The following is a 26,491-nucleotide window of genomic DNA, read 5'->3' as shown; positions in this document are numbered from 1 at the left end:
CATCATAGCTATTGTGATGTCATCATAGTTATTGTGATGTCATAACTGCTGTGATGGCGTCATGGTGGCTATCAGAACAGGGGTGAATGTCAATGAAGTGGCTGTTAGGGAGGGTTGTTTCTATGTACACGTGCATTTGGTTGCTACATTTGTAGCTCGTGGTGTTTTCAAATCCGCAATCAAATCTGCTGCTGCCATCGCCCACCTGGAGCTGAGCAGACTTGGGCTCATTGCAACAGTAATGATTTGATAGTCCCTTGGGTACCAACACAGAAGTGATGGCACCTCTGGAAACGGCCTCCAATGGATGGAGCTCTGTGGATTGGATCCCACACAGAGCGGCCGATGGCTCTTAGGATGGCAAAACCAAATGCAAAACGGTGCCATACAGCCCTGTGAACGTGTCCAGTAGCCCTGCAAGTAGCAGAAGCTCCAGGAAATGCCATTGCTCAGCCCAAGAGGACCTGGGGAGGCTCCGGGAGGGTGGGGAAAAGGCCTGGGAAAACTCTGAGAGAGAAAAAGAAAAGATAAAAGCAAAGCAAAACAAAACCCAAAGTGCTGCTCCATGCTCCGGGATGTAAAGTAGTGGCAGACGCCTGATGTTCCCTGCACCAGCCTTAAGCTGCAGGAGGGAAGGCGTCAGCGGGTGGAATTTGGGCACACAAGCAATACTGTATCATGCGATTCGGTGATGGGGTTCGGTATTTACGGTCCGTCACGGCGCACGAGGCAGCTGTCACACCGGGGGGCAGCCCCGGCTGCAGCCCCCACCCCCGCAGGAGGCCCCGAGGGAGCGGCGGGGGGCGAAGGGCCGGGCCGGAGCCGCGTAGTAGGGAGGGGGCGCGGGCCACCCCCGCCTCGGCGCCGCCGCCTCCGCGACGCGATGGGAGGAGAGGGGAGCGCGGCAGGGAGCCGCCCGCCGGGCCCGGCATTGGCGCGGCGCAGCAGCGCTGGCAGCGGCGGGGCCGGGAGCCGCCGGCCGCCGAGGGGAGGGGTCCGGCTCCGTGCGGTCGCGGCGGAGCCGGCGCTGCGGCAGCAGCAGGCGCGGCGGGGCGGAAGTCCTTTGTTGCAGCGGCAGCGGCGGGAGCGGTGCGGGCGGCTCTACCCCTCGCTTCGCCTCGCTCCGCGGTAAGTGGGGCCAAGCGGCCCCTGCGCCCGACGGGGGTCCGTGCGCGGAGCGGGGCGGGGGGGAGCGGGCGGCAGCTCCGCCGCCGGCGGGAGGTGGGAAGTGCCGAGCGGCTCCGGCCGCGGCGTGGCCCGACCCGGCCCGGCCCGGCCCGCCATAGTGGTACCGGCAGGTAGGGGCTGCCCGGCCCTCGGCCGCCGCCGTGACCTTGCGCCCGGCGGGAGGGGACGGGCCGAGCGGGGCCACGCGGCGCCGCGCTGCGCTGCGCTCCACCTGCGGGCGGAGGGGCCCTGCGGAAGCGGCGCGGGGCGGCGGATGCTGCGCGGGGCGGGGAGGGTGCGGGGGAGAGAAGGGCACGGCGGCCGCACTTCTGCGCTCGGGGCTCGGCGTTACGTTAAAGCGCCGTGCTCACAGCGGCTGTGCGGCGCTCCGTGCTCTGCTGGCATTGGGGCTTTTTTTTTGTTCCTTTTTTTTTATTTTCAGTGTAAAGTTGAGTTGCGGCAGTTTCGCGCAGAGCGGAGCCGCAGTCCGCAGGGAACGCGGCGCCCCGTCCCACCCCGCCCCGCCGGAACGGGGTGCGCTCGGGGCGGGCAGCGCTCGGGGGCCGGCCGGGAACGGGCTGGGGGAGCGGTCGGGCACGGAAAGCGGCGGTGCCGAAAGGCTCCTTCCTCTGAGCGCCCCGCACGGAGAGGTGGCGGACGGAGGAGAGGAAGCGGTGCCGCCGTGCTATGGGAGTCGGTGTAACTCCGGTCCTCGACACGTCGGCGCTGCGCTGAGTTCGGCATCGCACGGCACGGCGCAGACTGCACAGCCAGCCGGGGCTGGAGCAGCGCCGTGTAACGTAGGCATTTAATTACATGAAACAAACATTCCTTTAATTAAAGGTGTTTGTTTAACATTCCTCGCTGCAACTCTTGGAAAAACCCGCACAGCCCTCGCGAGCAGCGCTGCCGTCTTTGGCTAAATTAGAAACCAAAGCTCTCCCAGGGCAGAGCCGGGGCCGTATGGGCACGGAGAGCGGGCAGGGCCCTGCGTGGTGAGCCGTGGCCGTGGCACATGTGGAGCTGGAGCAGCACATTGCCTTGGTTGCTGCTGGAGCCTGGTTTGGTGTTTGTACGGACAAGGTTGGGAGCGGGGCTGTGGGTTGGTGCTGCTTGGCAGAGCGTTGGAAAGCCCCTTTTCCCAGGGGCAGGGAGGTTTGGGCTGTGTGGGGTAGGACCATGAGCTGAACAGATGTTTCAGCTCTGCTGGCTCACGTCCTCAGTCTTGTCACGGGCACAGGAGTTGGCAGTAATTACGATGAGAGTATGCTCAGTGTACTCACAGTGCATGCATAGCATGGCATGCTGTCCAGGGCTTACTCTGGGCTTTTAGGTGCTTTCATATTTGAGTGTGCAAGGTTAAGTGCTTTATTCATATATATCCATTGGTAGCGGAAGCACTGAAAGTCCAGGATCCTCTGCAGGTACTTATATGCTGCGTGGGGTAAAAGCTGCTTGGATGTGAGGTGATGAAAGTTTCCTGGTAGAAGCCATAGTGCCCGTTCCTGCAGAGGTTCTTCACTGCTGAACCCGCTGTGCTTTTGTCAAGAAGCTTTGCCCACTGGTTGCCCCATGTCACTTTCTCTGCCCTGCTGCTGCTCGGGCACAGTGAGCACCACACACCGAGTTCAGCTGAGATGATTTGCATGAAGACCATTTATAGCTTCAGATTGGTCTGGTAGTTTTTGTGTACCCTGGGCTGTCGCAAAGCTCTCTAGAGTTAACCAGCAGTTGCCTTCTTGTGTATTAAACCCAGTTAATTTGATGGGGACTTTAGCAGCTCGGTTTTTATATGTGCCACAAGTCAGGGAGCCCAGGTGGAGGCTCATCAGCAGCTGCAAGGCTTAAATCTGGTGTCAGGGTGTTCTCTTTCAGACATATCATTACTGTGTTGCTTCACCACCTTTTACAGCTGTAAAAGTGTCAGATAAACGGTGACTGTGACTTTATAGAGCAGTTCCTGGTGGATAGGAAGTTACTTTAAACACTGCATGCAGCTCTCTGCAATGCTTCGTACTCCATAGGCATTACCTGAAGCTGGTTGAGGTGGTAACTTTTAGGGTTTCAGTTCAAACTGTTTTCCTAATTTAGCTGCTCATCCTTTCCTGTCTTATTCATCTCTTGAGGTGAGTGCTTACTAAGACTGCATGATGCCTTTTAACTAATCATCAGTGTCTGACAATAGAAACCTGTTAAATTGTGAGGGACTTTTCTCATTTGTGAGCTCAGGTGCTACATCACTGGGGAGCTCTGTGAACTGATGGGGGAATCAATGGCTCCCACCATTGCTCCTTGCCTTTCCCTGGCTCAGACCTAGCCCAGCTGAAGCTTGTTTCCATACACTGGCAACAAGGCATTTAACATCAGTTGATTCAGCTATCAGGATGTGTGTGCTGATGAGTATCTGTGTCGTGGCAGGCAGCTTCACAGCTTGTGTGCCTGAAGGCAGCTAATGGAAGGACTATGGGAGGAGGATAAATTATAGCCGGTCCTTCCTCATCCAAGTAATGAAGCCTAATTAGACTTTCCCTGGCAGTACGTGGAATTCTCATAACTTTTAATACACAATTGTGGATCCTGCATTTACAGTGCAAGCTGCTGTGTATCCATACCTGCTGTTGTGATGGTCAGCAGTCACCTGTCCTCATGTTCTTTGCCTTTTTTGCAGAGTTTGTGTTAATTGAGTGCCTTCTTGGGCCGTGCAGTATCACAGCAGTCTCAATGGCTTCCTCCTGTTAATGTGTAGATAAAACTTGTTGCCTGTCAGCAGCTCTGTAGTCAGCGTAGCAGCTGAATGCCCAGATTTCCCAGGCAGCGTTCAGAGCTTGGATGTGCGGTGTGGGGTTTTTTTTCCTGAGCATCTTTATGCTGTTGTTGAGGAATCCACATTTTCTGATGTAGAATCTGGACCTACAGAGGCAAAGTAATTCTTTAGGGAGGAGAGCAGCTCTTGGGAGCCAGCATCGGGCTGAGATGTGGTGTGTGAATGGGATGGGGAATTTGCTTTCTGCTGCCCAAACAGCCCATTTCTTTGGATAACTGGGCGTTGGTTCCTTGAGGTTTTTCCGTCTCATTTTCTATTAACACCAAATTCTCCACTCATTTATTCTACTTTTGTCCAGCCTGCTCTTGGTTTCTGAAGAAAAGCAGCCAGCAACTAAGCATGTAAGCAGTCTGTTTTTGCCTGCTCAGCAGTGGAAATGCTGGGTTTTAAAACCAACTACTAATTTTAGGAGCCGAGAGGCTCCTGAATCTTGAACCTTGTGGTACTTCTTTTTTAAAGACAGAGGAGTTAGTGAAAGAGCTTCAGCAGTTTCTTAAAGGTTTAGCAAGGCAAAGCTTGAAGTTTTCTTTTGTTTCTAGAACGTACCGAAATGTTTTAAAACTAAAAATCTGAGGGGACGAAGAAAAGCATGGAGTTGTAATAAGAGCCTTTTCTTTCTGGTCCTTGGCTTCTAAACAACACGCTTGGTTTGTGTAGTAGTGCAGCTTGGCTTGTTGGTGATAATATCTGAGTAGTAATTGTACCTGAGTGCTGATTCAAAAGGAAAACACCGTGGCGTGTAAGCAGCTTGAATCAAAGCTCTGCCACGTACAAATAAACACGTAGCCTCCACATACGTTCTGTGCTTCTTAGAGTTTGGGGCTTAGACTGAAACTACCTGACTAAAGCATCTACGCTTCTCAGTTTCCCATCAGATGCTCTTCTAGTACTTTCTTTTTCAGATCACCTCTGAATCATCCGCTGTTGCTCACAGCACGGCCCATCGCTGTGCTTACTGCTCTCATTGGGTGTTGCTGAAGATGGAGTGATGTAGGTGCCTGGTGGAGCTCCCTGTGATGTTTTTGACTGCAGTGTTGGGGTGCTTCATAAATGCAGTGTGCTGGTCAGGCTAGTGGTCACCTTTCTTATTGAAATAGGAAGCAGAGTCAGAGAAGATCAAATGCACATTTGGATGGACAAACTCTGTGTGTAGAGCTTGAATTTTCCAAGATCATCAATGATTAATACACACGGTGGTAGCTCCTGTTTGCATGAGGTACTGCTGACAGTTTCCCTGCGTGAAGATGTTGGACATCTGAAAAAGTGCAAGCCAAAATACTCAAAGGTTAACATGACTTGTCCTGGCACTGACAGTGATGGGCTGCTGTTTTCTAAGCAGTGCTCTATCTTGTGAGATATTCCTCTTCTTCCCCTTGTCTTACCCACCTCACCTTCCCTTACCAACCTCACCTCCTCCAAACCCTGTGCTAAATGAGCAGAGATCTCACATTGTACATGAAGTCCACATTGTCCATCCCCTAAGCAAATCCAGAGGGTGAGCCCAGTAAAGAAAGGAGCTTTTGGTAAGAGGAGGGCTGGAAGGTTACCGTGTGTACATAAAAGGTTGTTGAGTGACTGCTGCACTGGAATTTAGCTTAATTAATGTCTTGTGTATGCACTTAACTTTGAAACCTTTGGTTTCTTTTAGAAAGGATGTTTTTGTTCTAATGGCTGTTTTCTTTCCAAAGAAAATCTCTAAAATAGTTTGCAACGTTGAACCACCCACATGGGTGACAAATGCAAATCTCTGACATTTGAGCAATTAAAAATAACGGGATAATGGTAAAGGATCGTTTTCTGAGAGCTCACTCTTGACGGGAGGATGTTTTTCAACAAACCTGTGATATTTGCCAGGAGCAAAGGAATGGCAGAATTCAGAGTTCAGCTCCAGCGCTGAGTGGGTGCGTGCTGTGATAGTTTTCTGCCTGTTGCCCAGTAAAAGTGTGTGTGTGTATCTATGCTTATATATGTGTGTGTGTGTAATATTCTTCCCTTCTGCCCCAGCACTTTGGTTCTTCCCAGTCCCTTGCTCAGGTGGTTTCCCTCCCCCATGTAGATCCTCACCGCACCATCTTGTCTGCCCACGGCTGTTCCTGATCCCATAGTCCTCCTCTCAGCTCAGCTTGTCCCTCCTTGCACTCCCAGAGCTCTTCCCTCAGCTCCCTCTTACGCTTTCTGATCTCCACTCAATGTCTCTAAGCCCACTCCTGGCTGGGCTCTCATCAATCAGAGCCAAGTGTTGCTCCCTTCTGGCTGCCAGGGATGCTGGAACGCAGTGACATGACCTGGTGCAGTGAGGCTGAGAGTGGAGGTGGCACACAGCAGCCAAAAGGGTTTCCACGCTGTATGGGATGCCTTGGACAGGCCCCTTCCAACCCCTGCGATTCTGTGATGTCTCCCTCCAAAGATCTTGCAAGAGAAAGTTGTTTGAGTTTGAAAGGAAGAGCAGTAATTTAGATACACAAAACCTCATTTTTGGAACTGCTTTAGCTGAAATTTTCTGGAAAAAAACAAGTCCGAAGCACATGTTTCACAAGGAAACTTTTGCCTTTGCTGGTTGAAGTTTGTCAGAGTTTTAAATAGACCAACGCAGGCTCTTGTAGTGGGAAGTGTTGGCAGCTGTAAATATATGGTTACACGCGGCAGGTTAATACAGCATACAGAGGAAGGCTGCCAGAACTTTCATTAACATAGATAACTTCAAACGCTCTCTATTTTAATACCTCCTTGTAGTACTACTGTGATGGAGGTTGTGTACACATCTGAGCACCTTATTGGCCTGACCAAGCTCTCATGCTCAGGCTGGTTCTTTACAATGCAGCAACAGGAGAAAGGCATTACCGGTGGGTTATTTTTGCATATCAGGGCTCAAGTGCCGAAAGCTCTGCAAGAGTTTCTCTGTCAAAAGAGGAAATATGGTTCACTTTTTTCAAAGAAGGAAACTTAGAGAGTGTGTTTGTGCCCCGTCACTGCAGTGACTGCCAGGTCTTTCCCACTGCTTTGAAATGCCCCTTTGCAGATGTGTGCGGGTATTTGTGACCTTGTGTTGCTGTTTTGCTACTGGAAGGAATAATGGAATACTTTGAGTATGTAGAAAATAAAAACAGAGAGTGTAAGCTTGTTGCGTTGTTAGGACAAGAAGGTTAACATGAGCTGTCCTGACTCTTTCCTTTAGCAGTCCTAAGCCTTTTCTTGTCCCAATGGAAGTTCACACTGTGAGGCCAATGGTATCTCAGACTGTGTCTTCTCATGTTTCTTGTTGATTTTCAGTCTTAGGATTTGGAAGTTGAAGTCAGTTCTCTGTTATTATGCAGTTCCTGATCTTAATTCTTGATGAAATATACTAAATTACATTTGAGAATGTGATTAATTACCTGAAATACAGAACACCTTAGCACTTGGAAGAATATGCAGTGGACATCACTGAGCCAAGCTGGGCAGTGAATTGTGATGTGCTTACCTTGAGTTCTGAGGCTGTAGCAATAAACTGGGGGGAGAGGAAGAGCTGTCATTCAGGTGTTAATCATCAATATAAAACCAAATCTCAAGATCCCCATTGCCACATAAGGTATTTTGCTGATAGTGGTCCTCATGAATGGCTGTAGGATTGGCAGTAGGGAATATTGCTGGGCAGTGATGAGCATTTCCTCATCTAGAGGGCTTGGATGCATTTTTTTCCATGACAGTCATTTGTGGAATGAAGGAGAACAGTGACTAATGTTAGATCTGCTACTTCACAGCCCAGGCAACACCTCTGATTTGTGAATTCAGTGCTTATTATGGAATATAATTTCTCTTCTCATTTTCCAGTCGCTAGGAGATGGGTGTGAGCTACCAGGGAGCTGGTGGGGAGGGGATAAGAAGAAACCGGGGAGCATTTTTGTGTGTGTTTTGTTTGAGTTGTGGATGGTTGAAAGAACAGTGACAAATGAATTTGTGCATTTCATGGAGTCATAAAATGCAGTTTATACACGTTGTTTGTTAGCCTGTATCTTATGTGTACAAATCTCTTACTGTTGTTTCTATTGCTTGCAGTGACTTCTCAAAGTGTGAAAAATGCTCCTTACTGCTTTAGGTCTGTCTTTTCAGTTTGGGCATTCCTTACCCTTTCTTTTGTTTTCTCAAACCACCCTGTCCCGCTTCCTGTTTATTTAGCACACCTTATGCATGTCACTAAAATGAGTAGGGAATAGCTTTACTTGGTTGCAGTTAGTCTTCTGTAAATTGAATGGATGCCTCCTGTACACCGTGTATTTTTTCTGGGTGTTTTTTTTTTAACATGAAGTAGCACATTTTCTTCCTCCTTCCTGTTTAGCACAAGTTGGTCCTTTCATGTATAACATGCACTTTCAGAACTTTGTTTCAGGTGTTTGCAGTTCCTCACTGAGGCTTCACCTCTCAGTGCTGCTGTGTCTGGCATTCTGGCCTGTAGTTCTTCATCAGCTCTTCTTTTCTCGGTCCAGTCTCCAAGTGCTTTGCTTATATTAAATGAAGGAGTGGTTTTAAGAGGAGCATGGTGTGCACCACTTCCTGCTTCTGTGCTGCCCATGTTGCACAGCGAGCCTGGTGACCGTCTGCAGCAGCCTTGTGTGGGACATGCTGCCTGCCCTGCGCTTCTGAGAATGCACCTGAGCTGCACAGCTCCTGGTTTGCTAAATATCTTGCAGATAAGGTTGAGAAGATCCCCAAGCCGTCATAAATAACAAACAAGTGTGTAGATGTAGCCTGTGTGGATACTTCACTGATGTCTCTTCTAAATTTCCTTTAGTGGGGAGGGAAAGACCAGTTTGAGCCCGGCCTTGTTGCCAGTAATGTGTTGCATCATAGGTCCTTTGGTCTGGCAGGTGAAAAAGGCAAGCTGAGACTCAGCGGTGGTTTCTTACAGTCAGCTCACCTTGTAGAGCTGTTGTCCCGGGGCTGTCTTGCAGAAGTCTGCCCTGTGAAGCTTTTGAAGTTCTGCATCCAGAGTTCCTATCTGAACATCTTGGCTGTAGGACTCTGAGATATATTTGCTAATTTATATTCTAGCAGTGTTGCCATAACTGATGTTGTGGTGATTATGTTGATTCGTTTACTGGTCTTGTAAGTCTAGTGGTGAGAGCATGGGATTATGGATGTTTTCACTGGCATCAACAGTAGTTGTCAGCAAAGATGTCCAGACAGGAAATCATACCACAAACAGCGTGAGAATAGGAAGAGATCTAGAGAGGAAAAAGACAGTGATTCCTCTCTAAACTTAAACGTATTCCATTTCTTGTGCTTACGATTTTAACAGACGTCATCTTCTTTTTGCAGGGCTGTGATTGAAGTACAAGATGGCAAGAACCAGCCACAGCAACTACGTCCTTCAGCAGCTGAACAACCAAAGAGAGTGGGGCTTTTTGTGTGACTGCTGCATTGCTATAGATGACATTTATTTTCAGGCACATAAAGCAGTCCTTGCTGCATGCAGCTCCTATTTTAGAATGTTTTTTATGAACCATCAACACACTACAGCCCAGCTGAATCTAAGCAACATGAAGATTAGCGCTGAATGCTTTGATCTTATTTTGCAGTTCATGTATTTAGGAAAAATTATGACCGCCCCTGCCAATTTTGAGCAATTTAAAGTGGCCATGAACTATTTGCAACTCTATAATGTACCTGAGTGTCTGGAAGATATACAGGATACAGACTCGTCTAGTTTAAAATGCTCTTCTTCTGCTTCTAGCACCCAGAACAGTAAAATGATATTCGGCGTGCGAATGTACGAAGACACGCTTGCTCGAAATGGCAGCGAAACAAACAGGTGGGGCATGGAGCCGCCAAGTTCAACAGTAAATACATCCCATAACAAAGAGCCCGATGAAGAAGCTTTGCAGCTCAGCAGTTTCCCCGAACAACTGTTTGATGTCTGCAAAAAAAGCACCACGTCCAAATACTCTCATACAAAAGAGCGCGTGTCCCACTCACGCCGCTTCGGGAGGAGCTTCACCTGTGACAGCTGCGGGTTTAGTTTTAGCTGTGAAAAGTTACTGGATGAGCACGTGTTATCGTGCACCAACAGGCATTCGTACCAAAGTACCAGATACTACGGTGCTGAAAAAATAGACTTTAATGAAAAAGACTCCGCTTCTAAAATGATCTCTACGCAAACAGACAAATACAAAGGGGATTCCAGCCAAGTTGCTGATGATTCTTCTTCTCCCGTGTCCAACGTTACAAGCAGGAAGAGCAGCACAGTGGCATCCGAGACGTCAGGGGAAGAAGGAAGTCGGGCCTCTGAGAGGAAGAGGATTGTCATCAAGATGGAACCGGAAGACAGTCCTGCAGATGAGATGAAGGATTATAACATTATCAAGGTGACAGATAAAGACTGCAACGAGTCTTCTGATAACGATGACCTAGATGATGAGCAGGAAGAGCCACTTTATAGGTACTACGTTGAGGAAGAGATGAGAGAGAAGAGAAATGCTCGGAAGACTTTAAAACCCCGTTTATCCATGGATGAGGATGAAAGAAGGTGTTTAAAGAGTCCGCGGCACCTTAGCAGGAAAGCTCCCTCCGTCCAGGAAGATGTGGAGAACGCTCCCTGTGAACTCTGTGGGCTAACGATCACTGAGGAGGATCTGTCCTCTCATTATTTATCCAAACACATAGAAAATATATGTGCCTGTGGCAAGTGTGGTCAAATACTGGTCAAGGGCAAACAGTTACAGGATCATGCACAGACCTGTGGAGAACCCCAGGATCTGACCATGAATGGTATCAGAAATTCTGAGGAAAAAATGGACTTGGAAGAAAACCCTGAGGAGCAGTCGGAAATCAGGGACATGATGTTTGCAGACATGCTGGAGGACTTCAGGGACAGTCATTTCCAAATGAACAGCCTTCAAAAAAAACAGTTATATAAGCATTCTGCCTGTCCTTTCCGATGTCCTAATTGCGGGCAGCGTTTTGAAACTGAAAACCTAGCGGTTGAACATATGTCCAACTGCCTGGAGCAAGATCTGTTCAAGAATTCCATGATGGAAGAGAATGAAAGAGATCACAGACGTAAGCATTTCTGCAATCTTTGTGGGAAAGGATTTTATCAGCGTTGTCACTTGAGGGAACACTATACTGTTCATACCAAGGAAAAACAGTTTGTTTGTCAGACATGTGGGAAGCAGTTCTTAAGAGAGCGCCAGTTGCGGCTCCACAATGATATGCACAAAGGAATGGCCAGGTATGTCTGTTCCATTTGTGATCAAGGAAACTTCAGAAAACATGACCATGTACGGCATATGATATCTCACTTATCAGCTGGAGAGACTATATGCCAGGTCTGCTTTCAGATATTCCCAAATAATGAGCAACTGGAGCAGCACATGGATGTTCACCTGTATACATGTGGAGTATGTGGAGCAAAATTTAATTTGAGAAAAGATATGAGATCTCACTATAATGCCAAGCATTTGAAAAGAACATGAGCATAATCATACTGTTACAGCATTAAGTTGGCAGCAGAGAGAACACCAAAGCAAGGCATACAGTATAGTAGATAAAAGCTAAAAAAAAAACAAGTCTTTTTTTATTATTTTTTTTTTAAGACCCTCTTAATCATAGGTGTCTAGGCTCATTAAGTATATAGCTTTGAAAAGCTTCATGTGTTTAATGATTACATTTTCACTGTTTCCTAATATCAGTTTCTGTTCTTAATTTTATTGTTTTACTAAGTAGATATACAAATCATTATTTTTAAACCTGTAGATTAAAAGCACAATGTTACCCCTTCACTGACTGCTATTAAACAGTTCTCGGATCCACGTCCGTAAGATGAGTGCTTTAATATTTCCACGTGTTGTTTCTTCATGTGAAAATTTTAGATCGCAGCAATTAATATGCGAGAGCATTAATTGTTCATAATCCCAGAGTTGATTAATTTTCAAAACGATAAGAAAATGCCAAGAAATAATCCTTTGCTGTCTGACTGCTGTAAGGGCAGAGCCGGCCGCCCCGATGCTCAGCTTCTTGGCTATGTTGAAATTCGCATCCCAGTGGTCAGAGCACATAGGCTTAGTTAAACCTCGCAGAATTGGACTGGTGTGCTCAAAGGGAAAGGGAGTTACTGGCTGTCGTGGTAACTGAGGAGTTTCCAGCACAGTGGTCATTTTCCAGACTTGAAATTTTAGCATAACTATAATGGGCTGTTCTGCCGTATGACTGACATTGGCCTTTTGCTGGCTATCCTTACCCACATGGGTCTATATAACCTGCTTATAACATACAAGGAAAGACTTGCTGTGGCGGATTGCTAGGTACGCAGAATTACCATGTGCATTGAAGACTTCATTTCTCAGCTTAGCTGTAAATGGGTGCCTTGTTGCTTTTGTTGGGAAGTTAAAAGTGGGATGGGTGTGTAGATAGTCCCATTGCTTGGGTGGGAAGGGAAGGGGGAGTGTGGCTCATGTCAACCTTAGATTTTTTTTGTTTCTTGTTTTCACGATACTTTCTGAATGTTCAGTTGTTTTTTTTTTTCAACAAGAAATATAACGAGAAAAGACTACAGAGTTTGTTTAATAAACGTAAAGACATTTAATGCCTTTAAAGATTTCTTTCTGATTCCAGTGTAGCCCTAATCTGTGTAGCCTGTCTCTTAATTTAACTGAATTTAAAGATACTGCTAAGCACCAGCTGGCATCAATTCAGTGGGGCAGTTTGGCCTTGGAGAGAGCAACTGGCTTTGACTCGTAGGCACCAGCTGTTTAAATGTGAAGTGTATGGTTTTTAATGGGGGGCAGCAGGACCCTAATACGAAATGGTAGAGGTAACTATTACAAAATAAAGGCTGGTTGTACTTTCTCCTAGCAGATCTTGCTTTACCAACCAGGGTAGTAATGTGGCCTCCCACTGAGCCATGGACAGGGAAGTGATTTCAACCAGTTTGCATGTCAGTGGTGGTGCTGAGAGCAGGAGAAGCCAGAAGCTGATCCCTTGTTTCTCAAGAACTAATAGGGTGGTAAGCTTCAAAAGACTGTTTAGATAAATTGAAACAGTTGAAAATCTCCACTATATCTAAATCTATCTATCTATATAAAACCGAGTACCAGTGGCCTTTATTCAGCTTTAAATGTGAATCAGAACTTATCTTGTTGGTTTGACATGTGTTTCCCCTAAGACAAGGGAGTGGGGAAGGGCCCAGCCATAGGGCTGCAGGCCTGAGCTCGCTGCTGGCTCCCAGATGCTGCTTCATTTGCAGCGTAGGCCTACAGCATTTTGCTGGAACTGCTCAGTCTTAGATTTTCTTGAAGGTGCTGAAGTCAGCTGAGTCCCAAACAGCGCTGGAACTAAAAGCACTGCTGGTGTTAATGCACTCCAGCTCTTGAGTTAATTCCAAGTTTCTCTCTTACTAGAATTTTGTTACACGCCTCCTATCCCAAGCAGGACTGAAGCTCACTGCATGAGAGTTCAAAGAATAACCAGGATGTCTATTGTAGTGCTCTCAGTGCTGGATTCAGTAGTAGAAAGGTAATTAGAGGGATCCATAAAGTGTTTGACCACCTGTAGCAGTGAAGTAGTTAAGCACTTGCTGTAGTAGGAGGTTTGGGGGCTAATACACTGCACACAATTTCTCTGATACTCAGGTTCTCGCTTAAGATATCAGCTATGACTGAAGTGGGAAAAGCAGCCGAGAGAGCTGAGGAAGAGCTAGAGGGTGCTGGGGAGCTGACAGAAGAGCCTCGTGGTGAGCTGGAGGAGTGGAAGAGGGGGGAGGACAAAGGCTGGAAGGGTCAGGTGGAGAGATAGAGCTGTGCAAAGGGAAGCAGAGGGGAAAACATCCTAAAGGTAGCACAGAGGGGGAGCCTGGAGGAGGGGATAAAGTCCTGTAGATGCTTGTGATACCAGAGTGAGTGTGACTTAGCTTGGCTGGGAGAGCTCTCAGCCCAGGTGATCAGCTCACTATGGCACAAACTAATGCAGATGGTGCACTTGCACTGGAAGGAGAACATGGCACAGCAATGAGTAGTTATAGATCTTGTTGAAAAGGAGGAGGTGACTTGTGCAAATTAAAAGATGATTATGAAATACAGGGAAAGGCTAACAGTAGTCTATGGACACTTCTGGTCAGGGTCAGGAGCCATTCTTTAAGATGCATCGGTCTAAACTTGACCCAAAAGTGATTCACCAAAAGAACAACCAGAATAACTTCCTAGCGTGAGTAGACCTGTCAACTACAGAAGTTAAATTTAGGAACCGTGAACGGTGATATTTATGTGAGCTATCTGACTTCACAAACACTCTGTAATCTCTTTGTTTTTCAATTATAAGCTGTATTGTAATATCCTTTCTAAGGAAAGCTTGTTCCTACTGACCTTGAATGAATTCTTTCTCCTATTCTTGCAGTACCAAAGCAGTGCCTTGTTGTTCACAGGTGTGCATGTCCAAAATAAGGCTCAAAAAGCGCATGGACTGCACTGCAGGAAAGCTTAGAGTGGATTTATTTGTATTTAAGCAGAGCATAGCAGAATGACTTAAATAGCCCAACAGGTGATTGGGGAATACGAGAACAAATCAGTCATTAAAGCATAAACAAGATGCCTTGCTTGCAAACAGATGCAGGAGCAAATGTTTATGGTAATGTGAAAGTATGCAGAGATTAAGGGGTGGGTGCTGTGCTCTTGAGGACAGAATGGGACGATGTCCACAGGGATGTGAAATAGTGTTTCAGCCCTCCTGCTATGAGGGTAAAGTGCTCCGCAGAATCAGAACAGAAGCACATCTGACAAAAAATATTGCAGTTATGATGTCCTAGAAGTCTTACTGTTACTTGAAAGATAATGAAGGGGAAGCAAAGATGCTTAAGTTGGAATCCTATTTCCCCTAAGAAATTTGTACTTCTCAGTCATGTTAACATAGCTCCTTTCTATTCCCTTCCTGTGCTGTTTGGAGATGTAGCGTATAAGACCCCCTAAAAAACTTAAGGATCTTGAAGGTTGGACATGTATATGCATTGCACTGGACAGAGTGTAGCCAGAAAGAAATAAGGACACTATTTTAAAAGTGTTTTGCTATTTTTGTTTTTAGAGGATCTCTCTCTGTTCTGCTTTATTTCCTCATTTTGGCAGTGGTGTGAGTGGCAGCCTGAGAACTGTTAGTGGCCAGCCTTGATATTGGCTTTCAGGATTACTGCAACTTAATAAGAGAACTTATGAAGACCTGGAATGAGCTTTAAAGTATAACAAAGGCTCTCAAGCTTCTTTTTCAGTATCAAAGGAGATATCTAAATGTTTAGATATGAGTGTGTGTGTGTATATATATGTATATATATATATATATACTTGTAAATACTTATTGGCAACTTGCTATGCTAATTCAAAGAATATTTACATTTGTGTACAACAGTATTTGTAGCTCTCAGGTCCATGGAGAAATCTTGATTTTAATAGAACATCACAGAATTCTAAGAATTTGTACTTTTACTGGGGGTCTGTGCTATTTAATATATACAGTTAATGGAGAAATTAGAAATTGGCATATATATATTTTTTTAATTAAAAGCTAAAGACTGAAAGTCTGCTGTCCTGGAGAATATATTAAAAATATATGGCTATAAAAGTCAGTACTTTGCCTGCACTGCTGTATTTGGACACACTAGTATCAAAACATCAGGTGTATCTCAGCTATTGCTGAGGATGTAAGTTTGTTCCTGGTGGTGTCACTTTGAGCTCCGTGGGTTCCTTCCTCCCTGCCACATAGTTTCAGCTCTTGTATCGCTTGTGTGCTGCCTTCTTCCTTGTCAAAAGGCATGTGTCTATGTGGGTTAACAATGAACAGGGGCAAGCTACAAACTTTTTGTTTTCTTGGGCTGGATCGTTTCCCTGTTGCAGTTCCCTCTCTATCTCAACAAAAGTGGTGGCATGAGGGGAGAAATGAGTGTGTGTGTGTGGGGGGGGGGGGGGGGTCTCATTTACCTACATGATCTCTGTCAGAACTCAAAGCATGGCCTGCAGCAGGGGGTTGTAGCTTGGTGATCCTCGAGGTCCCTTCCAAGGCAAGCCATTCTGTGATTCTGAGCTGCTTAACTCAGTCTCTGTCTCCCCCCAGCATCTTCATAGAAGCTGTATTCCTAATTCCTATTTCCTGATAAGGAAAAAAGGCAGCCCAGCCTCTTACATACAGATGAGACACATTTATGCTATCTGCCCTCTTTATGAGCATTGGAAACCTTCCTGCGTTCAACTCACCCCACAAATATGCTCTGGAGCTTTCTTGGTCTTTCTTGAAATAGCCGACGCTGAGCTCTGTGCTGGGTTACTGCGGTTGGCCCAAGGCCAGTTATGAGCTGGGCCCCTCAGCCACCAGAACGCCAGGACCTGCTGCCACCTCCCTCTGTGGTCTCTGTGCCCTGTGGCTCCAGATGTGCTGCCCACTAACACTGCCCTGTCGCTCTCCCTTCTCCCAGTGTGCTCTCCTTTTTTATTTAACAGAACAGACGGTTTTGTTTTGCTCCAATGCTGAAAGCTCAGGAGCAAAGTGAAGTTAAGGGGATAGCGACAGTATCCCCCTGGATATCCCAGTGTAGAAGTTAGGAGCACATTTTTAAAAGCGGGCATTTCTGTAGTTCTCAGTAGCTATAAACCAGTTTTCTGCATTTTTGTCTAATTTGGAAAAACCTGAACTATTCTTGCATTGTGTTCTTAAGAAATGTTTGTAGGTTGAGGTTTTGGAGGGCGAGATGCCAAAAAACCAGGACATTTTAGTAGTGCCTTCTGCCACTGATGTATGGAGCTGCTTTTAGGATTCTGGAATTCATTGTCATTTTATTTTTTCATGGAGAAAGACAAACCCTAATTTGTAACAGGGCAGCAGAGCACATGACTCAGGAGTCAGCTTGTCATGACTATAAATGTTCAGGCCTGAAACAAACAGAGCCCATGTTCCTTTTTGTACGCTTGAAATGACCACTGCTGGCTTTACAAGAGAGATGCCATCAGATCATCCTTTGGGTCGTTTTTGCCATGTTAATGATCTTGTTCTAAAACATGTCTGTCTCATGATGGATACAAATTTAACTTCTACCATCCAGAGAGAACAAACAGGTTTAATCTTTTCCTGCACCTTCTGGCCTGATAAAACTGTAGTAGTTTTTCTTGCAGCTATAACCACAGAAACAATGCTGCTTCTAGCATTTCCTGTCAGAGAAAATACGTAGCGCTTTTAGGGCTGTTCAAGAATTTTCCCCTCAATGACCAACTGATGATGCTGGTATTGTGTTCACTCGTACCGTGATTTGTATCGATGAGATTTTTTTGTGGGTATCTATGATTTGGAAATGAGACACCCAAGGATAAGTACACCTTGAGGTTCTGTAGACATCCCAAGAATCCTGACAGGGAATGAGAAGGCCTCAAAGGCCTCAAAATCCTGCAGGTTGTGTGGACAGTAGGAACTCTACTGGGGATTCTGGGGCTGTGCAAATCCTTGTTTTCCTAGCCTATTCCTAGATGAAATCTAGAATATACCTTCTTTGGGAGAAGAAAAGATATGGTAGCACTGTAGGAGAGAATGCAGGATAGGATCCCTGGGAATGATGATGAAGTTGAGATGCATTGCTATCAGGTATATTAAACCTCATTTATCTACGCTGTTGTGAAGCACAAGCACCAGCCACAGTGTGTGCCTGGAAGTACGGGGATAAGCCCCACCTCGTCTGCTTTCAGGCAGGGTTGTGTTTCACTTAAATTCAGCTGGTTTTTGCAGACATTGTCAATTCTGCTACAGAGACAGAGCTCCTGATGAACTGTAACTTAAAAACTGAAAAAATATGTCTATTAAGACATAATAAATATCTGAGTAGTTATTGCTGTTCTTTCTGCTTTATTTTGCCGTGCAAACGAATAGTTAAATAGTTCAAAGGCAGTTTTCTTTGGAGAATGTTTATTTGATTGAGTTCAGTGTGGCTTAGACCCCAAATAAAAATACTAATTTCAAACAGAGCACTGCTGTAAAAGTAGAAATAGTCTGCGGCCTTCTAGACCTCACAAACTATGTTGGTTTGTTACAGAGTCAAAACAGAGATGTCCCTTAAAACACATACGCATTAACTCAGTGTCTTTCATACACCACAAGCTTTTATCTCAGATCTGCTTTTCTCCCTGGTTGTTAGAGCTGTGCCCAGATCCCCGAGATCCTGGATGAATTACAGACAACTCAGCAAAAAGCAAATATGGTATGAGTGGACCATCCAGCTTTGATTATTAGAGAACAGACTTTGAGATCTACTGCTCCTGTTTACTAAACTTACAGTGCTGCATCCTTTGGATTTTACAGCGGAGCTTGTCTTCCCTTCTAGATCCCCTTTACTTCCAGAAAGTAGGGTGAGGAAGAACACTGTGAATGCTTCTCTTTTCATAGTTGTTTATTAATTCCATGTCCTTAGCCGCCTGAATCTTCCGATTTCTAATATATATGCTAAGCATTAAGAAAGCACTGCTAGTTTGTGATGAGATAGGCCAAGTTCAACCACTTAATCTGACAGTCAAACCCATGCAGATGCTAGTAGTAAAGGAACTTGGTATGGTGCCAGATCTGGAGAGTTACCTTTGATCTGCCTACAGATTCCCCTTTATTTGTAAACATCTCGCTAATCACAGACTTCCTCCGACTTTTATGAAGTGGAAGAAACGGCATCCTTTGTAACATCTATGGAGTGTTGTAACTTTGCAGATGTTTGTGGATTTGCGCGATGGGACGTATTGGCTCCATCTGGCGGCTAACTTAAAACGTGCACGTTTCTATTTCAGATGGATCATTTCTGCAGTTCAGCTGAGTTTAATGTGTGAAGAGCACAGAAGCAGATCCTCTGTGCGTTCCTAAAGCTGCTTCTATTTTAGGGTAGCCAGAATTTTTTAGAGTCTGGAAGGAGGGCACAACATTTTACCTCTAATCTGTCTCACTGTGGGCTGCAAACTACTACCAGTGCCAGCAGCACTTCGGTATTCACAGCTCTGTATGTACAACACATGACTATAGTTGGCACTAATTTATGGCATTTTTTGCAGTTCTATCAGAAAAAAGGTGATTTAATGTTCACAGGCAGCTCACCTTCCCACGCTCGGAGGTGGTCCCACGCAGCATAGTCGCTGTATTTGAGGGAAGCATTGTAAAGAATCTCAGTCGTGCCACATGAGCTGTGTGTGACCTACAAGTAGCAGAAATATTTGACTGTAAAATTCAGGGAAACATCGAAATAAATACTGCTATTAAACACAGATATTAATTAAACATTATTATTAAAGATTGATGTTGCCTGGGGGGAAATGCTTTATTAATTTATGAACAAAAAGATGTATTTTGTGACCTTAGTCAGGTGAGAGCTACTTTGAGATAACAGCATCAGTCCAATATATTCCCTTCCAAGACTCAAAGCGTGTATCAGGTGGCTGCACTGACTAACAGCAGTTTGCCCAAAGTTGTGCTAGCAAATTCAGCCCTGAGCTGGCCTTCAGGATGCTCCAGCACGTGTACAGGGCTGATAAACCTGGCTTCACTTGCAGCCTGAAAGCCCTTCCTGCTCTGCAGTGCAGAATGCAACCACTTGGTCCAATGCTGCAACAGTGCATGTAGAAATACCAAGTGTAAATTAGCCAGCAGTTACGTGGAAGTGGGATAGTCATATACATTGTGCAGAGTGACTTCCACAGCCAAAGAAAGAAGTCAGTGTACCATGAATAAAAATCTCAGAGGATTGTCTTTAGAAGTTGCATCCATGTGTTCCCAGTGTCGTAACTGTTCCTATCAGACACAAAGCTGCTCACATCTATCATGTTAGTGTGGTCCAAAGAGATGGAAATTGCAAACATTTATATCATTTAGCTGCATTTAACCCAAAATGATAATTCTGGGGGAGGTAAAGTAAATGTCTAATAATCACCTCTGAATTTGGCAAGTGAAATAATCAGAAATGAGTGAAGGGGCAAATACGAAGCAGTGGGAAGTATTCTCGAGTGGTGGGTGTTCCAAGCTATGAGAAGTCCAGGCTGAAGTGAAATAATACTTAAGTAATTTTTGAACATTCGCTAAGCCGAGCCGTAAACCACTGCTGGAAAGTTACACATACAGTAGCAAAAATAACCTCAGAGGCTCCGGAACTGAAGGTTTTCTTCAGCAAGCCTTTAGATGTTTGGAAAATGAAAGGTAAAGGAGGAAGAAACAAATGAAAAGTTTCTGAAACAAGACCAGAACGTTGTTTAAAGTTGTGTTTTGCTGGGGTAGAGGTTGAAGGAACCATAGAGCTTTTAAAGAGTTCCCTTCTGTGGTGGGTGTTCTCAATATAACTGAAGGATAGTATTTAGAGCAAAACCACACCACGGTGAGGTGGGAGGGACCGCATCATGCTAGCGAATATAGTACTAGAGTGTGGGCTTCTGACTTTTAATATTTTTCTTGCATTTCTTTTCTGCATGGCAGTAGTGAAATAGGGACTTCTAAGCTTCTGAACAACTGAGAGAACCAGGTTTGAAGAAGACATGAGGAAGAACTGTCGGCAAAAGATTTCATAAAAACTCAGAACCACGTGTGCCAGATCTGAGTTGGCACCACCTTTGCTTTTTTGACATACTGCAGCAGTCGCAAAAGGCACCAAAGCAGTCAAAATTAGAACCCTCAGTAATTGTTTTGGACTCTTCTCTGTATTACAAAACTTTACTTCCTTTGTGACTATTATTTACACCTGTCAAAAACAAATTCGAAGTCTCTTTCATGGAGCAGACAGCCAAAAGAGGCAGATGCCAGGCGTTAAGGGCTGCGCTGAATTGAGCTTGCAGAATCTGCTGTTCATATTGCTGCCGTGCTGCTTGTATGAAACGAGGCTTATTAGAGTTTCTGTCAAAAACTGTTTAGACTTTTTAGCTTTAAAGTTAAATGTACTTACGAACTAAAAGTCACGCGTTTTTTCAGACAGTTACAATGCTAAACTGATGAGTGTTAGAAGAGAGGGGAAAAAATGTTTTAGTCTGAAGTACAAAGTGAAAAAAAAAAAACAAACCCAAAACTTAAAAACTGAGCACAAAGGGTCTCTGAGGAAGGAAAGGATGGTGAGAAAGATCCAGCTGACCTGACTCCCTTTGCTGCCATGATCATCATATGCAAGCTGAAGAGGACCTTCCCTGGAGCTCAGTGCTTATATGCGGAGAGTAAAGAAATGGTGCTCTGGTCTTGTTACAAGGATGTGAAAGATTGTGACCAAGAAGGAGATGAGTAAACATGCAATAATCTTCACAGGGCGCAGTGTGCACCATGGTCTGGATCTGTACCTTGAAAAAGCTGGTTTGAAGAAGAGAATCAGGCATTCATGTTCAGATTTGAGTAATTTAGCAGCCCTGATTTTTCTACCTAGATTAATGGGAAGCGAACTAAGCTAAACAATGCAGTAAATGGTCAAAAATAGGGCCAGCGTGGCTTAAAAATATATATATTAGTGATTTCTTTTGCTTCTCCAGACAACTGGATCAAATTGATTCATGTAAGCAGACTAAACATGCTGACCTATATTCTGCTGTAGTTATGCATCTTACTAATTCTACTTATGACTATAAGAGGATGTTTTATTGTTTAGTATAACTGTTATCTTGGTAAGAATCTGTCTGCAATTTTATTTATAATTGGCATTATTTTCATTACTGTTGTTATGAAGTATGTAAAATATTGTCTGTATTGCAGCTTGTACAGGGCATGTGTCTGTGCTTGCTTTACTCTTCTTGAGTTTATAAAATTGCTATACAAACGCAAGAAAAGATGTTCAGGTATCTTTGAATGTTGTTCCTTAATCTGATTTCAGAGCCCCAAACCTTTCAGCCTGTAGGTGTTGAAGGAATAAGCGGTATTAACACAAAACATCCCCAGAATAAATACAGGACTTTAAAAAGTCTGCAGTACAGGACTGGGATGCTGTCACTGCTGTCCCAGTGGCAGTGCTAGAGCAATGGGGAGGACAGCAAACATCCAGAAAATGCAAGATACCACTGGGGCCTGCTGAGAGAGAAGGCTTGTTGTAGGTGGGAAATCTAATAGCAAATGTGATGTCCTTTCCATAGAGAGGAGGAAGCGCCCTCACAGTAGGACTACTGCAAAGCAGAGAAGGGAACTGTGTTTGTAGTATCACCTAAAGATAGGCCTTGAGCTATTTAACTTCTTTTGTTTTTTTCATTTTTAAGCAGAGGACATCTAGAACAGGCTCTGACTGTTCTGTAACTTAGCAATTAGTCTGTGTAGAGAATATCAGTGAAGACATGCCAGGTTAATTTTCGTCATCTTTAAAGCTTAATCTATGCCTCAATGCAGTATCTTTAATAAAATGTTATTACGAGTCTGCTTATTATTTTTATTTAATTCCATTTTACAGCCGAATTAATAACAGTTCCAGCAACAGGGTGAAGTTCCAGTTACCATCAGCTTCATCTGCTCCTGCATTTTCCCCACTCGCCTAATAAGAATGACAGTATCAGAACCTGAGATGAGTAAAAATCACATAACACAAGAGAAATTCACAGCACTGCTGTAGCTCAGTTACCTCCAAAAATCTTCACACTAAGCATCTAACTCAATCAGAAAGATATCTCAAATTATGTCGACCTTTATGAAGTATTGTGCTTTCCTTATACCATTTTCCTTCTTTAAGACTTAACATCATTTCCCAGCTTTGCAGTTAATTATTAGATGCCAATAATTATAGTCCAATTAATGCCATTCGTGGCTGTTCTTGCCAAAAATCTTTGTTTTCATTCACTGAGCACCTGTACAAGTATCCCTTTTATATATTCAAACAAGACCAAGCAGAATTGGTCTTTAAGTATACAAGAAGATATTAGAATTTGAAATTACCTTGGCAAGGTGCAGATATGAGGTGAAAATATATGATGCTATTTAGCAGGAGCAAGTGCAATTTGGAATTATTAGTAAGTAAAGGAACAGCTGCTTAATTTCCACTGAAAAGAATATACGTGTTATTGTGGATCAAGTTCTGAGAACGACTGCAACATCGTACTGTTGCAAATAAAGGTGAGAATGACAGCGTCGAAACAGGAGTATAATGTGCTCCTTCAGAACTGCTAAGGCGTGAGTGAGTGATGTCTCCTGTTTTGATTACGGCCCTTGAAAATGAAGATACAAGTTGCATGCAGAGAACCCAGGAGAAAGCAGTGTGAATGTCAAGAAAACACTGCTTTGAGGGCAGAGCGAAGGATTTTAGGCCATCTTACAGAAGAGATGTTGGAGGGGAAACAAAATAATTTTCACATCTGTAAAAGCAGAGGGCAAAGAAAAAATAGAAGAGTGTTCTCTCATATCCACGATCGATAGGAATAGAAATGGTTGGTTTAAATTGCAAGAAAAGAGACTTTAGACACAAAAGGGCAGACTAGGTGACCTGCTGAGGTCCTTTTCTGATGTGATTCTATGATTACTCACAGACTGGCTGCTTTAGGGTCCTTTATTACTGCCAGTAAGTTAGCACTGTCTGTTAGAAAAGGAGGCTGCAGTTATAAAAAGTAGTGTGGAACGGGATGCCTGAACTGCACAACGCACCAGTTGATCTAGTTAGCATCAGTGATACCACCCTCAGCTTTTAATCGTTCCTCAGCCAACTTTCAGACATATATGTATGTACGAGTGCCTTAAAACCACTTCATTGTAAAATAGTTATTCCTTGAAACACCAAGGGCTGGTTTGATCAGTGTTACAGATTTCCTTGATTTTGTTGAGCCTCGTCAATCCGATACAGCCCTGCTTCCCCATCTGTATAATTACTTGATATACCAACATGTAGATTTTACTTTTCACGGGGAAAAAAGAAAAAAAGTATTTAAGAGAAGACATGAACTGTGGTTGTCTTTCAAATAAAGGAACATCTACATGCAAAGAGTATCTAAAGACAAAGTAACTGCAGAAGTTACATGGTTCCCCCCACACGAACTTCTGCTTTTAACATAATAGAACCTTGCAGAAAAATCTGTTGTCATTTCAAACACCGGTGGTTCTTGTCTGCATTCCAATTACCTTCATAGATTCAAAAATAGACACGAGATGAAAAAGTGGCAGTGATGAAAGGGCAGTATGATCGAGTATTATTTGTTCTTGGAACAATCGCTGCTTAGATTTCCCTGTGCTGGGTGATATGTTGTAAAATAATTCACTGATGCTCGCCAGTACGATCTGATTTATGCTGTTTTCTGAATAAGTTTTGCAAATGGCTGATAATCTCCAGAATTTAAGATCTAAGGCGTTCTGATCATCAGACCTTAACTCCTGTATATGACAGGCCATCGTGTTTTAACTTTATTATCTTTATGAACCAAGCAGCTGATGTCTGATTAAACTGTAACTTGTGTTCAATCCTATTTTTAAACTATATTGCCTTATGAAATAGATGAGGAAAAAAAATTCTTCCTGTTATCAAGATAAGGATATGGGCTGAGTGCTCAGTTCTGTTCCAGATACTGAGCTCTTGCTTCACAGAAGTCTAAATATCATCTCCAGCTCCGTCTGGGTGGTGTAATGGAGAATAGCCTACAGCATATTGCGTAACTGCCAAGCAGGAGACACGGGTGTGTGGTCGATCCTGAACACAAATAAGTGCATCAGAAAGGGGCCTGTGTAGTTCCAGAGGTACAGTCTGGATGTCCTGGGAAATATGGCTTACAGATTCAGGACGGGGAATCCAGCAGATGTTTCTTTAAAAGGAAAACCAGACTTGTGTCCTCAGCATAAAACCCACTCTCTAATTTCCGAACCAGTCTGTTTGGCTCACCTGTAACATGACTGCATATGAAGCAACATAAAAGAAAATCCTCTGGCTCTTCCCATATGAGAAGATGACTGTAGAGATGAGTTGGTGCACAAATTGTGCTGCAAGTCTTAAGAGAAGTGCTGACAAAAAGGAGGCTCGTAATAGCTCTGCTGAGAAGAGAGAATAAGTCTAATGAGGTTCTAGAGGCTGTTCTCTCTAGTTAGACTGGACTTTCTCTAAGGCCATCTGTAAGAGGTGAGTAATAATGACAAAATCACATCAATTTTTGCTTGGAAACAAAAGTTTAAAAAGCAGCTTAGGCCTGTAGGTGTTGTTGTACAAGGGGAAAACAGCAGCTGTGTGCTCAACTGAAAAAGAAATACTTCTGCAGGGGGCTAAATTAAGTATTTGGTAGCCCGAGACCAGAGATCTTTTGATTTTTCCTGATATTGTCCATGATTGCCCACGATTTACACTATTAGCATTAAAATGGTATGCTCATGTGTTCCTCCAAGACATTCTCCCCACATTTACTACTGTGAAACTCCAATTAAAGTTTTAAAATACATAGGACTGGTGGTAATAGGGTAAGCAGTAATCCAGTCACTACGAGCAGCTCTTTAGTGGGTTATCAGCACATCTGGGTATCTGCACAACTACACCTGGGACATATTAGTGACTGGACAAAGGGAAGCACCACCCCAAGCAGGTTTTGTCTGGAGCTGTTGTGCGTGGGCTGCTACAACATGATTAAAAGCTTTTGGCCAAATTCAAGAAATCTCACTTCTGAATCTGTTTGATTACAAATGCATTTAAATGAGGCATCAAATTGATTTTGATACAAAACTTGCTAATTATGCTAATCAATATTTCTGTGTTATTTACTGATTCATTTGTTCTCTCCATTTCTTTTTATACATATGTTTTTGAGGCAAGAATCCTCTTTTTGCTCTGAAATAACAGTGTCTGTGTTCATACTGCATCTACCAAAACAGGGTTTTCATGCATCACCAGTGTTCCTAGGGATAGCCCTCAGAAGGATACAAGTAATAAATGACATCTATTTTTCACCTGAAGCTGAATTTATCAGCCAGCTCTCTTTGTATCGCTCTGGTACTTATCTCTGCTCCCTAAGATACAATCAGCTGAATGAAGTAGCAGGGAATTACAGGAAGAGATAGTTTAGTGATGAATCAGTCACTGGTTTGACTACAAGAGAAATCGACACCCTTCCCATCCAAGGAATATGTGTATGGGATGCACAGAGAAGCTCCTGCTGGGGGTACAGAGACTGCCAGCTTCCATTTCCCATTGATTTCTACTGGATTTCTCCAAAGTCAAAACCTTTGTATTAAAAAGGACTAGGACCTGTGGGAGAATAATAGTTATCTAAGCATGTTTGTTATTTAGCATCAGAAATTGAAGCCCTTCTGTCTCCAAACTACACACACACAGGCTACGTAAAAGAAATGGAAACTTTGTGTCATACAAAAAAGCTTTGGAAAACCCACTAATTGAAGCAAGGCTAGTTTTGAAAGTATATAATAACTACAAGGGCATAAATCACTCTGGTAAGAACTGTAACATTTGCTGTGAGAGCTGCTACAACAAAATGCGAAAGGCTGGGGACAGAATGAACCAAAGATGCCTTAAACAGTGCATTTAATCCTTTCACATAGCACAATATAAGTCTGTAGCTGCACTTTTAACATGGCTATCTATGAGGGGAAGAGGGATCTCAGCATGTTATTTTG

The 26,491-nt window shown here is 44.2% G+C and overlaps 1 protein-coding gene across 8 annotated transcripts; it reads left to right on the top strand.

The window, feature by feature from the left end:
• Positions 1-1,044: 1,044 nt before the first annotated feature.
• Positions 1,045-26,256, top strand: ZBTB1 (zinc finger and BTB domain containing 1). 8 transcript variants are annotated; one of them, XR_014946167.1, is made up of 4 exons: positions 1,045-1,128; positions 9,287-11,198; positions 22,356-23,011; positions 24,745-26,256. XR_014946167.1 is itself a non-coding variant. In XM_085547805.1 (3 exons), exons 2-3 carry the CDS (start codon positions 9,307-9,309, stop codon positions 22,438-22,440), a joined length of 1,977 nt encoding a protein of 658 aa, XP_085403931.1. In that variant the 5' UTR covers positions 1,045-1,128; positions 9,287-9,306; the 3' UTR covers positions 22,441-26,256. The 8 variants fall into 8 exon arrangements, 6 of the variants coding, with proteins under 6 accessions (XP_085403931.1, XP_015721117.2, XP_015721116.2 ...); XR_014946166.1 differs by having other exon boundaries at positions 22,356-24,992; positions 25,733-26,256; XM_085547805.1 differs by having other exon boundaries at positions 22,356-26,256.
• The last annotated feature ends 235 nt before the right edge of the window (positions 26,257-26,491 follow it).

This window comes from Coturnix japonica, chromosome 5 (assembly GCF_054131305.1).
Source record: "Coturnix japonica strain WE chromosome 5, WE-NBRP24, whole genome shotgun sequence".
In the NCBI taxonomy this organism is placed as follows: Eukaryota; Metazoa; Chordata; class Aves; order Galliformes; family Phasianidae; genus Coturnix; species Coturnix japonica.
This window is presented reverse-complemented; position numbering and strand designations above follow the sequence as displayed.